This window comes from Nuphar pumila, chromosome 2, assembly GCF_984573655.1.
Source record: "Nuphar pumila chromosome 2, dmNupPumi1.hap1.1, whole genome shotgun sequence".
NCBI classification, from domain to species: Eukaryota; Viridiplantae; Streptophyta; class Magnoliopsida; order Nymphaeales; family Nymphaeaceae; genus Nuphar; species Nuphar pumila.
This window is the reverse complement of record NC_143250.1, coordinates 104,642,632-104,656,668: the sequence shown is the minus strand read 5'-3', so window position 1 is coordinate 104,656,668 and position 14,037 is coordinate 104,642,632. Positions and strand designations below refer to the sequence as shown.

Below are 14,037 nucleotides of genomic sequence, written 5' to 3'. Positions count from 1 at the left end.
AGAGAAAAAAATAGACTTTTTTTTTTTCAATTTATTACTTGAAAAAACTGCATAGGATCTGAGACCTAGTCATGCTGACTCAGCCTGTCATACTTACTGTCGTCATCCTTCAGGCATAAAACTCCCAAGCTAGGATCCTCAAAAGCTGATCAAGTGACCGGTCAAATTACTTTAAGTGATTTGACATCTTCACCGTCCATTGCTCCATCGATGAAGACCCCACAGTCTTTATACAATTTGTGAACGGTGAGGATGCCAAATCACTTTGCTTAAAGTGATTTGGCAGATCACCTGATCTGCTCTCGCACAAGTCCATAGTGACACGATCAGACACTATCTGAAATGCCAACACGACTCTCATACATACAAGCCTTATTTGAATATTTTTAATAATATTTCAATAAAAATATATTTTATATATTGCAAATATAAAAAAGGGAAATGATAAAGATTAAAAAAAATCCATGTGAAATTGTCATATTTTTCAGAAAATTTGGAAGAATAGGTAAACCTTTTTGCGAGTCAGGCCATGCACGTATCTTTGTGACGTTGTTACCTTGCTATGCCATTTCGGATTCGTATCCTCCTACATCAATCCATGCCACAATCTGGATCCGGACCAAACGAATCCGACCCGATCAAGTGCAGGGAACGAGCGTGTTGCTTCCATCCTCATTTTCAAACCTGCAGCCTCTGAGATGGACGGCCAAGGGGAGCTCACACTCACAGCCACCGCCGGCGAGATCGTGATCGTCGCTTACGACGGCGACTCGGAGATCTGTGGCTGGGATATCTCGTCGGGTTCCGTCCTCCTCCGCTTCCGACCGTGCGCCTCCCCTCCCCACGGCGTCACCTGCGTCGGCGGCTGCTTCTTCGCGGCCTCGCAGATCAGGAAGTCCGCGAGCAGTTCCGTTTTGTACTGGCCATGGAACAAGGTGCCGCCCCCGTCCTTATTCATATTTCTTCTTCCCTTCTTTCGATTTGATCTATTGTTTACCGAAACCCTAGTTTCTGGGGGAGTTTGCTCTTCCAGTGGTGAATTGTTCGAAACCCTAATACTTGCGAATTGTTTGATCATCATCCGGACTGATGATTTCGGAACCCGTTGTTCTTGTTGTGAATTGTTTGAAGCGCTGATCCTTTTTGGATTCCGAGATCGTTATGCGAAACCCTAAATTTGGCGAGTATCGTTCTTCTTGTGGTGAATTGTTTTGAGCGATGTTCTATATGAGTTTCTGTATTGTTATTTGAAACCCTAATTTGAGATGTCCACTGTTACGTGTTGAATTGTTTGAAAACATAACCTGTATGGATTAGGTCCGTCGTTGTTTGCGAGCCTGATTTTAGGAAGCTTATACTTCGGTGATCAACTTAGAAGCCCTAATTTATGCAGTTTCTTTGTCATCGTCATCATTTAATTATTTTCATCATCTTTTTTTTTTCTTTCCTTATTGTTACTGTGCTTCTATGGCTGATGATTGAGAATGGTTCTGTAGCACATTCGTTGTGAATTATATAGAATTATTCTTGTCACCTTTTCTCCTCTTGATAGATTGGTGATGTTTTTTTCGGATACTCTTGGTCATAATAGCTACGCTCTTGGTCGTAATAGCTATGAATTGCCATTGAGAAATAAGAGTCAACCTTCAGATATCTTCGTGTGGTTTTTATCGTGCTGAGGTCAGCTACCTTGGCTAGAGAAAAAGAAGAAAGCGAAGTCTTGAATAAAATTTATTTAGGATTTAATTGCTGATATGTAGAATGAGTGGTATTAATTTTATCTAGTGATTGATGGTAAACATATTATTCGTTAGCAGTTGAACACAGTTAGTTTTGCTAGTCTTGATGCTATAGCATATGTTATATTTGTTTTATTTACTTGTGTTTATATGGGTGCCCGTGCACGTAGGTGTATCAGTTGCATGTGTATAATGCATATGCCTTTATCCTTGTCTGTAAAGCTACAAGATAGGGACAGTGACATTTAGCTGAATGGTTGAAAAGTGGATGGCGGGTGCTTGTGCAATCCTCCATAAACTCCTGCATTCCTGACAATCTTTTGAGTCAAGGGACAACATAAATAAACTTTTGTGGATGCATAGTTATAGCAGAAATAGTCTTGTATTGACCGTAGCTTGTGCTGCTTTTCCTCTTTGAATTTCCTTTTCTTTTCATCTCATGGGTAAATCTAATGATGCTTGTGCATGTTAATAATTGTGTAATTGCCGTAGCTTCAATATTAGTCTCTAATTATATTTTTAATACATCTTTTGTTCAGTCTCAAGCAGAAATTAAGAGTTTTGTTGAGCCAATCAAGCCTCTTTCTTCTAATAACGATGGGACATATATTATTGGTGGAGGGTCTTCTGGAGCCATTTACCTGTGGGAGGTGATCCAACTGATTTCTACTTTCCTTTTTATAACAGCATACCTTTGCTTGCTACATGAAACATAGGGAAACTATTACGGATATCTCTGATCTCTTGGTTCATAATCTTTCCCATAATATGGTATAAACAAGTAATCTCTGGTTGCATCCAGTTCAGGTTTTGTCTGCTCTGATATTTTGAGTTAAGTCTAAATTCTAAATTTCAAAACAAACTTATTTAAAACTTAAAAGTGTGTAATTGGTCAGCTTCTAATTTATAATGGTTTAGGTACCAGTTGGGTCAGACCTAAATTTTGGATGATCCATATCTTGAAGCTTAGTATCTACTTCATCCATGAAAAAATAAAAAAAATATCTTTTTGATAGGGCATGTTAGAATGACATGATGCCTGTATACAAACACATGCATAGAGTGGATCAATCAAGCTGGAAACGGGACAGCATTTCTGGCATGAATTGGTTCAGGTGCTTAACAATTTGTATGTATGTCATGATTTGGGCTTAAAGTGGGATATTATCCTGGTGCAAATTATAAGGAATTAATTTGGTTGGGTATGAAATAAGGTTGGACTTGAAACAAGTTGGGTTGAACTGCTGTGTGCAATAACCAACTGTTTCATAACTGGAACCATCCAAGCCGTGTCAAATTGGGTCAAAATGGCTGGTTTGGGTTGTCCAAACCACTTATGCCAATATGTGATGTAATGAAATGAGGGATAACAAGTGATAAATAACAAGCCACTAATGGGCAAGATACATAAAGCCACAAGGCCACTAATGGGAAAAATACATAGAGTCACAAGATGTCTATGCACAATAGCACAAGAGAGCACAAGAGAACATAAAATAAATAATGTATTTTATTGATAAAATGCTCTAAAGAACCATTCCAATAAGAGGGGACAAGGTCCCTTATTTATACAACAAAGGGGAGCTCAATAGAGCTGTTGGGAGCTCCCCAACAGTCACATTTGTGACCGTTGTGGAGAATTCCAAGAGTCCCATAATATGGACAATTTAGTCCATGGTCAGAAAGTCAAAAAAGTAAAGATAGAAAAAGTAAAAAATAAAAAGAGAGAAAATATGGTCCGCGCTAAGTACATATGATAAGAAAGACAAAAAAACCCTGAGGGTTATGTTAATATGCAACTATATATATATATATATATATGTGTGTGTGTGTGTGTGTGTGTGTGTGTAATAGCATATGTGAATACGTAAATGCATACATTTTAGCATGTGAGTAGAGTGGTTAGACCTTTTTCAACAAAGGGAGTGTCATGGGTTCAAATATCCTCGCTCCTTGCAAGAGCTTGAATTGTGGGTATGATAGGGGTATTAGTGTCTTTTGATAATCTTGTTAGAAAATAATACATATATGTATATTTTAATTCTATAATTTTTATTTTTTATTTTTTATGTAATCTATCATCAGCTGAACATTGTCAGCTAATGACAGACTGTGTGCTGCACAGTCTGTCAGCTAATGATAGACTGTGTGCACAGTCTGTCAATAGCTGACAGACTGTGTGCGGCACAGTCTGTCAGCTAATTACAGACTGCGTGCTGCACAGTCTCTGTCTACTAAAGAGACGTTGGGACTGTACCCAACGGCTCTAATTAGAGCCATTGGGTACAGCCCAACGACTCCCTCTCTTTTACCCCTTTATAAATAAGGGCCTCCCAGCCCATTGTATTATTTTCAATAAGGGTTTTTATTCCCGTGTGCTTGTTAATAAAATAGTGCATTTTATGCATTTTCTTGCTTTTGTGGTGTGTAACATTTGAGTGCGACTTTGTGCTAGCTTGTGTTTCAAATATCAAGTTATTGTTTGTAAGGCTCTTTACATGGTATCAGAGCTAGGTGTATGATCAACGGTGCATCGATGGGCTGTCTCGTAAATCATGCTTATTCTATTTCGTGATGGTGATTTATTTTCCTCCTTTAATTCACCATGGCTGAATCTTTTTCACACAATACAAGCAATTCGAACTTTATTCCGTCGTTCAAACTTGAAGGAAGCAAGTATAATATTTGGGCAGGACACTTGGAGACATTCATCAAAGGTCAAGGTTTGTTTGGATTCATAAGAGGTACTATTCTTGGACCTACTCTCAAAATTGCATTAGGTGAAAATGAAGTTGAGACTAGTCTTGAAGAAAGAAACAAAGCCATGGAAGAATACTACAAGAAATTAGATGAATGGGAACTGAGAAATGCAAAAATTCTTTCATATATGCTAAGTGGAGTTGAGACAAAAATCGCATCGAATCTATTATGCTACAAAAAGGCAAATGAAGTGTGGGAATATCTTAAAGGTATGTTTACCAAAAAAGATATGGCTCACAAGTATTATCTTCAAGAAAATGTTAGAAATATCAAATAAGGAGATAAAAATGTAAGAGATTACTTTATGGAGTTATCTTTAATTTGGACCCAACTTGCCCAATTTAAACCCAAATGGGAAGGTAAGTGTATAGAAATGTGAAGAGTTCAAGTTGAAGAAGATAGACTCTTTGCCTTCCTCTATGGTTTGAGACCCGAATTTGAACAAACAAGGGCCTCACTGCTATCATCTTCAACACCCCCTCCTATTCATGATATTCTCACTAAACTTACTGAAGAAGAAACTAGACTAAACATGAGTAAAAATGTTAGTGTTCTTGCTACTTCTAGAAATGGTCAAGAAGAGGATCGCGCTCTTGCCGCATCAAAACCAGGACATTATATTAAGCCATATAAATCACCCCACTTCAATAGGAATAAAGGTGAATCAAAAATCATTTGCCACAACTGTAATGAGCCCGATCACATTAGGCCTCAATGTCCTAAATACAAATATAGGCCTCAAGAAAAATGTGTTGCTGCTGCACCATCAAAACAAGATGAAGATACTCTGAATCTCAAGGACCTCACCAAATCATTATCTCAACTAACAGAGGCATTACAACCTTTGCTTAAAGAATCTATGTCAGGAGCGGCCATTGCATCATCTTCTACTCCTAGTATGTGCTCTTGGCTTCTAGATTCAGGAGCTTCTTTTCATATGACTCCATATAAGTCTATATTATCTGAATGCCAATCTAATTCAAATACATCATTTGTTTTCACTGCTGATGGTACTGCTTTAGAAATAGGTGTTGAAACTTTTAAAAATAATAACAAATTTTATATTTCAAAAATAGGATTTATACCTAAATTACATCTTAACCTACTTTCAGTTTCGCAAATCTCGGATCATGGATGTGATGCCATTTTCTCATCGAATAAATGTTGGGTGCAGGATCACCAGTCTGAGAAATTGATTGGGGAAGGTTCTAGGTAAGGAGATCTCTATTATATGGATTTTCTTTGTATTCCAAAGGAATTATTTTGTAGCATTGCCCGAACAAAAGATATACGGACTTGGCATCATAGACTTGGGCATCCAAATATAAAGAAATGAAATTTTGTACCAGTTACCAAAAGTATTTGTAAGGAAAATTTTGAATATAAAGAATGTTTACTTGGTAAAATGACATCCTTGCCTTATGGTCAAAGAACTTTTTATTCTTCAATGCCTTTTGAATTAGTTCATTCAGATGTGTGGGGTCCTGCACCCGTAGCTTCTAAAGGAGGATTCTCCTACTATGTTGTGTTTATTGATGATTTCACTAGATATTGCTGGATTTACTTTCTTAAGTTTAAATCCGATGTATTCGAAATCTTCAAAACATTCCATAACATGATTAAAAATCAATTTGAAAGTAAACTCAAAATCCTCAGAACTGACTCTGGAAGAGAATATTTGTCAAATGAATTTAAACAATTTTTAGAAAATGAAGGAATCCTACATCAAAGATCGTGTCCTAGAACTCTACAACAAAACAAAATTTTAGAAAGAAAACACAGGCACATTATGGAAACTACAAGGACTCTTCTTATTGTTAAAAATGTTCTAAAAAATCTTTGGGCAGAAAATGCATTAACTTCAGTATATCTTATAAATAGGATGCCTTCAAAAACATTGTCCAATGAAATTTCCTTTGAAAAATTATTTAAATATCAATTTGACTATCAAAGACTGAGAATCTTTGGTTGCAAATGTTATGTTTTAAATGATAAAGAAGATAAGTTGTCCTCTAAGGCTATTCTCTAAGCGTTCATTGGCTATTCAGAAACACAAAAGGGATTCAAATGTTATGATATAAAAAATGATAAACTTCTCGTATTAAGGAATGTCAATTTTGTTGAAAATGAAAGTGGATTTGAAGAAAACATGTCGGAAGACAAATTCTGATTATTCATTCTTATTTAAATTGTTGTCTAATGATGAAAATATTTATGTAGAACCTCCTATTGAGAATATAATAACAGCTGAACCAATAGTATACTCTAGAAGGAATCGAAATGCAACCAATGAAGGTGTAAATCAAAGTAATCATGAAGCTTTAGAAATTCCCTCACAACAATCAACTATTCGTAGATCTGAACGAACCTCAAGGATCCCAAATAAATTTGTGTCTTATGACTCATTCTCTCCTAAACATAGAGCATGTCTTATAGCCATTCATTCTTACTTTGAACCTTCATATTACAATGAAGCAAAAAGTTTACCTGAATGGATAAAAGCTATGCATATAGAATTAAATGCTCCTAAAGAAGCTAATACTTGAAAAATTTTAAATTTACCCATCGAAAAGAAGACCATAGGTTGTAGATGGGTTTTTAAGGTAAAAAACAAAAGTGATGGATCCTTGGAAAGACATAAAGTCAGGCTAGTTGCCAAAGGATATTCTCAAGAGTACGGAGTTGATTATGAAGAAACTTTTGCTCACGTTGCCAGAATGATCACTGTTCGGATGCTTATAGCTATTTCAGCTATTAAAAATTGGAATATATTTCAAATGGATGTTAAAAATGCATTTTTGAATGAGCATCTTAATGAGGAAGTATATATGGATGTTCCACCTGGATTGATAATTCCTTCAGGTAAAGTGCTTAAATTGAAAAATGCATTGTATGGTCTCAAACAAGCACCTAAAGCTTGGTTTGATACTTTTAACGACGTTATTAAAAGATATGGTTTTAAACCATGTTATACTGATACAACTTTATTTATTAAGAATTCTCCTGCAAGTATTATAATTTTACTTTTATATGTGGATGATATGTTGATTACAGGTAGTGACAAAGAAGGAATCAAGAAAGTAAAACAGTTTTTGAAAAATTCTTTTGAAATGACAGATCTTGGGTTTCTAACATACTTTCTTGGTATAGAAGTATCCTACTCTAACAGAGGATACATATTGTCACAAACAAAGTTTGCTTCCGATATTATTGACAGGTCAGGACTATCAGATGATAAAGTTGTTGACACCTCAGAGATAGTTGGAATGAAGATACAAGCCGATGATGGAGTTCCTTTGGACAACCCAACCCCCTTCAGACAACTCGTGGGATCTCTTATATATCTAAGTATTACAAGACCGAACATAGCTCATGTTGTACATATAGCTAACCAATTTCAACATGCTCCAACATCAGCTTATATGAGTGCAGTCATGAGAATCATTAAATATGTCAGAAGTACAATAAATAAGGGAGTTTTTCTATCTTCTTCCTCCTTAGATCTTATTGCATACTCTGATGCTGATCAGGGAGGGGATTCAAATAATAGGCGCTCAACAACTGTTTTTTGTGTGTTTCTAGGTGAATCATTGATTTCATGAAGATACAAAAAACAACAAAAAATGTCTCTATCATCTACCGAAACCGAATATAAAGCAATGACAACTACTACTATGGAAATTGTGTGGCTCAAACAATAATTTCAGATATGGGAATTCATCTTCAGAATCCTACACGATTATGTTGTGACAACAAGAGCTCCATATGCATTGCTCGAAATCATACGTTTCGTGAAAGAACTAAGCATATAGAGATGGATTCTTATTTTGTTCGTGGAGAATACTTAAAGAAGACTATTGATCTTCCTTATGTAACATCAGAATATCAACTTGCGGATTTCTTCACCAAGGCACTGTGCTCACCAAGATTCAACTTTTTACTTGACAAACTTTCGGTGATTTCACCATAAGTTTGAGGGAGGCTGTTAGAAAATAATACATATATGTATATTTTAATTCTGTAATTTTTCTTTTTTATGTAATCTGTCATCAACTGAACATTGTCAGCTAATGACAGACTGTGTGTTGCACAGTCTCTGTCTACTAAAGGAACGTTGGGATTGTACCCAATGGCTCTAATTAGAGTCGTTGGGTACAGCCCAACGACTCCCTCTCTTTCACCCCTCTATAAATAAGGGCCTCCCAGCCCATTGTATTACTATTCAATAAGGGTTTTTATTCCCTTGTGCTTGTTAATAAAATAGTGCATTTTATGCACTTTCTTGCTTTTGTGGTGTGTAACATTTGAGTGCAACTTTGTGCTAGCCTGTGTTTGAAATATCAAGTTATTGTCTGTAAGGCTCTTTACAAATCCAAGGTTTTAATCTAGCTTCTCTTTTGCCAAGACCTCCATGAGAAAATAAATAACAGAAAAAAATGGAGTTTGCTTCTTGGAAAGCCAGCTGCTTGCTTCTTTTTAGGAATTGCCAAATATTTTTTGATTGGGTTTAGTTTTTCTTTACCCAGGTCACAAGTGGTAGACTTCTTAAACAGTGGCCTGCTCATTTTAAAGAAGTTACTTGTTTGATTTTTCCTGATGATGAATCACTTATTATTTCCGGTTCTGAAGATGGATCAGTGAAAGTTTGGTCCTTGTTTAGGTATGGAAAAAAAAAATCTTCTAACATATTTTTGATTCTTTACAAAGGATATATCTTTTAGAATGCATGTTTTCTTTTTTATGACAGAACTATGTGCCTAGTTAATGGTTGTTTCTTTTCTGTTTGATTTGATGATACTTCAGGATATTGGATGATAGTGGTCAGCTGCGACAGGAGCATCCATATGAGCACAGGTTTCATGGACACTCTTTGCCAGTTACCGACATTGTTTGTGGTTATGGTGGTTGTAATGCAATAGTTATATCTTCTTCCGAAGATTGTACTTGCAAGGTCAGATATGCCTTTGATAATGTGTGGATGATCATATCTAGAGACAAGCAGATGACATGCACTAGCTATGCGTAAAATGAAAAAAATAGCAATAAGTGAACTGACAAATTTGTTAAACATTAAATACGTGATTAAAAAGTTTCTGCATTCAGACAGATGAAAAATGACGTAAAAAGAACAAATTTAGAAAAAGGTACATGCAGGTTTAATTTTATAAAATGAGATAAAGAGGACATGTATATGAGATTTTTCCTCAAAAATCAAACTAGATATTAGGAACTATGGGATTCAAATTCGAGGCTCAATGTGACCCAAAATCGAGATTTGATAAAAATGGATAGACAATTTTTTTGAAAAGTATTTTTTCCTAAATATAAATTTCATGTTCTAAACCTTTTCCTCAAAGGGCAAGTTATTTTGCCAAATTTTTTAGAAAAGACGGTGTTCATTTTCTTTTTTTTGGCTTTCAAAATTTGATTGAAAAAGGCATGTTTTAAACAAGGGTTTGCTAACTTTGTTTGCAAGTGAATGATAACTAGTTATTTTCCCTTCCTCTTTGGATACAAAGCCTCACATTTTTATTTCTGTGTTTCTATTTCTTGCAAAGAATCAAATGAATTTTATCTCAACATGCTTTATGGTGACAATATTGCAGGTCTGGAGTTTGCCATTGGGGGTTCTATTGAAAACCATTTCTTTCCCTGCTAAAATTGCAGCAGTTGCGCTGGATCCTGGAGAATATGTATTTTATGCTGCCTGCAGTGATGCAAACATATATATTGCTGCACTTAATTGTGGAAACAGCTCTAGTGGCTCTTATGGGAGGGATATCATTGGTGCATTATCCGATCACAGGTCTTGCATCTTTACTTGCAGGATAGCTGAATCTCGTATTGTTTCATGATGGTGACATGCAAATGACATTGTAACGAAGGAAATTTGCTTTTTTGTTGTGCCTTCATCTTTATCTGCTCTTCATGGGACATACATGTAGGACTAACAATTTGTGAAAGTCAAAGATAGAGTCAATATTTTCCCAAATTTGTATTCACCATCTTTATGCGTATTTGCATCTTGGAGGGACTGATCATTGCCAATTTCTGACCAAACACATTTTATTTAAAGTTTTGGTTACATGTTCAAAATTTTGCTTTTTTATTTTAAAAGATGGCTGAATGTGTTGGATGGATTAGGGGGTGGGGAAGCAGTATATGACTATTACCTAGTCTTTGGTCAGAAATATTGGTGACGTTTTCATAGTATCTGTGTGCGCGCGTGTGTGTAGTATGTGGTGCATATTCGAAAGACATGTGGAACATATTCAAAATATTCCATCAGATAGCAAATAGATGGACAATTTAAAATATGGAAGATTATAGATGAGCTAAAATCAGCTTGGGAGCTGTTGAAAACGTATACCCAATTTTTTTGTTGAACCTAGTCAGTGGGTTAGTCATTGATTCTTGCAAACTCAAGCTTTCATATTAGATGGTGTCTCTTGCTTAGCGATATCTATCAACACAACTCTGATTAATTTTTTGTTGAGTAGAAGCAATGGAATGGTACTCATCATTCTGGGATTTTGTACATCAGTTCTGTTGATATTTTTGCAGTCAAGGTAGCCTCTGACATTTTTGAACTTGCACTGGAACAGTGAAGCTGTCACATGCTTGGCATTGAGCATAGATGGAGTTACATTAGTTTCTGGATCAAAGGATAGAACAATCCGGATTTGGGACATCGTAACTAGACAGGTTCTTCGCATTCTTAAACATGATAAAGGTCATCATTTTTCTCTGCATAACTTTTAGTTATCAAGCTTTCAGATAACATGATGCTTGAGGTCATTTCTATTTATTCTGACAAGTGGTTTTAATGTGGATCATATAAGTATATTCTTTGTCAGTTGAGAGAACTCCCAATTTCGGTTCAAAAGGCCATGTTCTTGTATTTCGGTTGCAGTAACTCACCAAATTTCTGATTTTTCTGTTACCCCAATGATGTGAAAGTAAAATGATGCATTGATAAATATGCCTGCATTTTTCTGTTACACCATATATTTTACTCATTGTGATATTTTTTTCACTATGATACCGACTTTTTTTATTTATGATTTACGAATGGACTTGGCATCTCCTGCACAAGCTTGCAGAAATTAATTGGTTGATGAACTGATTACTGTAGCTCATTGGAATGGGCATAAAGTTTGATATAGGCTGTCAGGTCATTCGAACTTTTGATAGCTTTTTCTATACTGATATACATAGAATAAAGAAGTCAGCCTGTTGCAAATCATATTCTTAGATTTAAGGAACGAGTTCAAGCTGTTCAAGTTTATATCTCATTCTTACATCTACATGAAGATACCAGTTCCATCAACTGAATATTATCAATGTTTTCTGTGGTTCTGATGAAAGTGCTTTCATGTGAACATGCAGGCCCTGCTAGTAACATCCTAGTGACCAAACAGCCAAGTGCATTGAGCAGGACTTCTGTGGCTCCCAAGTGCAGAGCTTCGCTGCCACCATTGCAGAGATATGTAACTGCTGAGGTGGGATACCCTGATAGCAGCTATGAAACTAGCCCTGTGGTTTCACTGCAGCATCAATATATTGAGTCATTGGATAGCCAACTCTTCACTACCCTTCATGTGCTAAAGAATCAAATTAAAGAACTTGAGGTTTTGTATTTTGTCTATGCCTTTTTCTCTCCTATTGTTGTATTTGGGAATATGGAATTGCTTTTTTTGTGCATTCTGGAGCTTCTAGCATTTTAAACTTTGTCATGACTGGCTTCTCCTTTGTTTCATAGTTCTTTTACTTATTTGTATGTTTTCAATGAATATTCTGCATTCAGTTTTTGGTGATTTTATCTTGTGAACTGCCCGAAGCACTTCCCAGTTTATACTTTTACACTGTTAATTCCGACAGATGTCTAAAGGTTGGGGATAGAGATACTTGTCACTTGATCCCGCTGATTTTAGGTCATTTCTCATGTCAAATACAGCATTTGCATTAATTTGTTATAGCAGATCGGTATGCTTTTGTAACTTACTTTTGAGATCCTAAGTTAATCCTGAGTAGGTGATATCTAAATCTGCATTTGTTTCACTAAAGCTCCTATTTCAGCTCCCTTTGTGTTTGATTTCATTTTCTGTGTTCTAGATCATGTATAGGGATGTGACTCAAGATTTAGATGTAAGAACTAATTTAGCGTTATTAAAACTTTTAGATTTATGCTACAGTTGAGTACATTTTGAGCCATTGCTTTTCGATATATTTCAGAAACAGGATTCGTTAGCCAAAGTTCAAAGAGAGTTGGAAAAGCTAAAGTCGGACTATAGCAGATCCCTGCAAATGATCAAGAGTTGGAAAAACGTCTATGAAGATTTGCACAGCTTCTGTGTAAATGAGTTTATGGATTCTGACCAAGCAAGACACAATGAAGAAATGACTACTGAAAGGTCTGTTCTGGAAGAGATGGACAGATCTTAAGCCATATGAAGTCATTTGCCAGTCCACAATTTTGCAGGTAGTAACAGCTCCACGCACACCCCCTTTTTTATCTAACATACAAGAAGGAAAGTTTTTTGGTGGGAATTTTTCTCAGTAATTTTCATATTTGGTCTTATTTTTTATTAACTTATAATAATATTAAGAGAAATCAGTTATAGTTCTTATTTTAGTTGATCTTTCATTTATCTTGATCCTCCAGTGTTTATCTTTTTTGAGCAGCAAACAGTAAATCTCTCTCTCTCCATTGTTAATATATTCATTAGTATTTTGCCATCTTTTGATGGTTTTCTTGGTATGCTGGAGCTATATTTTCTTTCTCTCTCTCTCGTAGCTTGCAATGTCCAATGGAATATTGGAAAAGGAGAAAAGAAAACTCCCTTCTGAGTTGTGATGATCCTTAATCCTACGCTTTTCCAAATTTTCCTCTTGAATTTGGTTTTCTGAAAAGCACCTGATGTTTATGGTTCCATTTGGCTTCCCTTTATTCTGTTGAGAGCTATATCAAAAGCATCCACAGAGAAGAGTTAGGTCCCGTAGTTGGCTATCCATGTCAAGGGTTGGCCATCTCTATCTTGGGAACCATCGTTTAAGACTGTCATTTGTCCCATATGTTCTTCTAAAATGCAGTCTTTTTTAAGAATACGATTCATGTGAAGGTGGTCTTATTAGGATTCCCGTAACTTCTGCATGTATGAAAGAACCACACCAAGGGTACAAAAAATTCGGTTCCAAAGAAATTAAAAATTCTCTTTTTCTTCATTTTGATAGTGAGGATGGAAGGGTTGGACCAGAAAATCAAGGTTTTGAGATCGTAGGATCTGTGATCTAGATCCTTGGATCTCATATCTGAGGCAATTCAAACGCACCTTCAGTATATCAAAGTGCTTCCTACCCTTTGATACGTGTGCGTCTGTGTATTTGCTTTCATCAATTTTATATTTTTGTCCATGTGAACTTGCCAAGATTTGTTCTGTTTAAATTTTGCTCTCTTTATAAATGGTTAAATTAAGATCTTCGCATTAACTGTCTTTAGTTAACTAATATATATGTTTACATGATTAAGAATGCTTTA

At 35.8% G+C, this 14,037-nt stretch overlaps 1 protein-coding gene across 1 annotated transcript; it reads left to right on the top strand.

The window, feature by feature from the left end:
* The first annotated feature begins 698 nt into the window (after positions 1–698).
* LOC149846530 (protein ROOT INITIATION DEFECTIVE 3-like) lies at positions 699–13,108 on the top strand. The gene is made up of 8 exons (XM_089991570.1): positions 699–935; positions 2,279–2,389; positions 9,026–9,159; positions 9,303–9,450; positions 10,106–10,305; positions 11,105–11,232; positions 11,889–12,130; positions 12,735–13,108. The coding sequence occupies exons 1-8, from the start codon at positions 699–701 to the stop codon at positions 12,942–12,944; spliced, it is 1,410 nt and encodes a 469-aa protein (XP_089847696.1). The 3' UTR covers positions 12,945–13,108.
* The last annotated feature ends 929 nt before the right edge of the window (positions 13,109–14,037 follow it).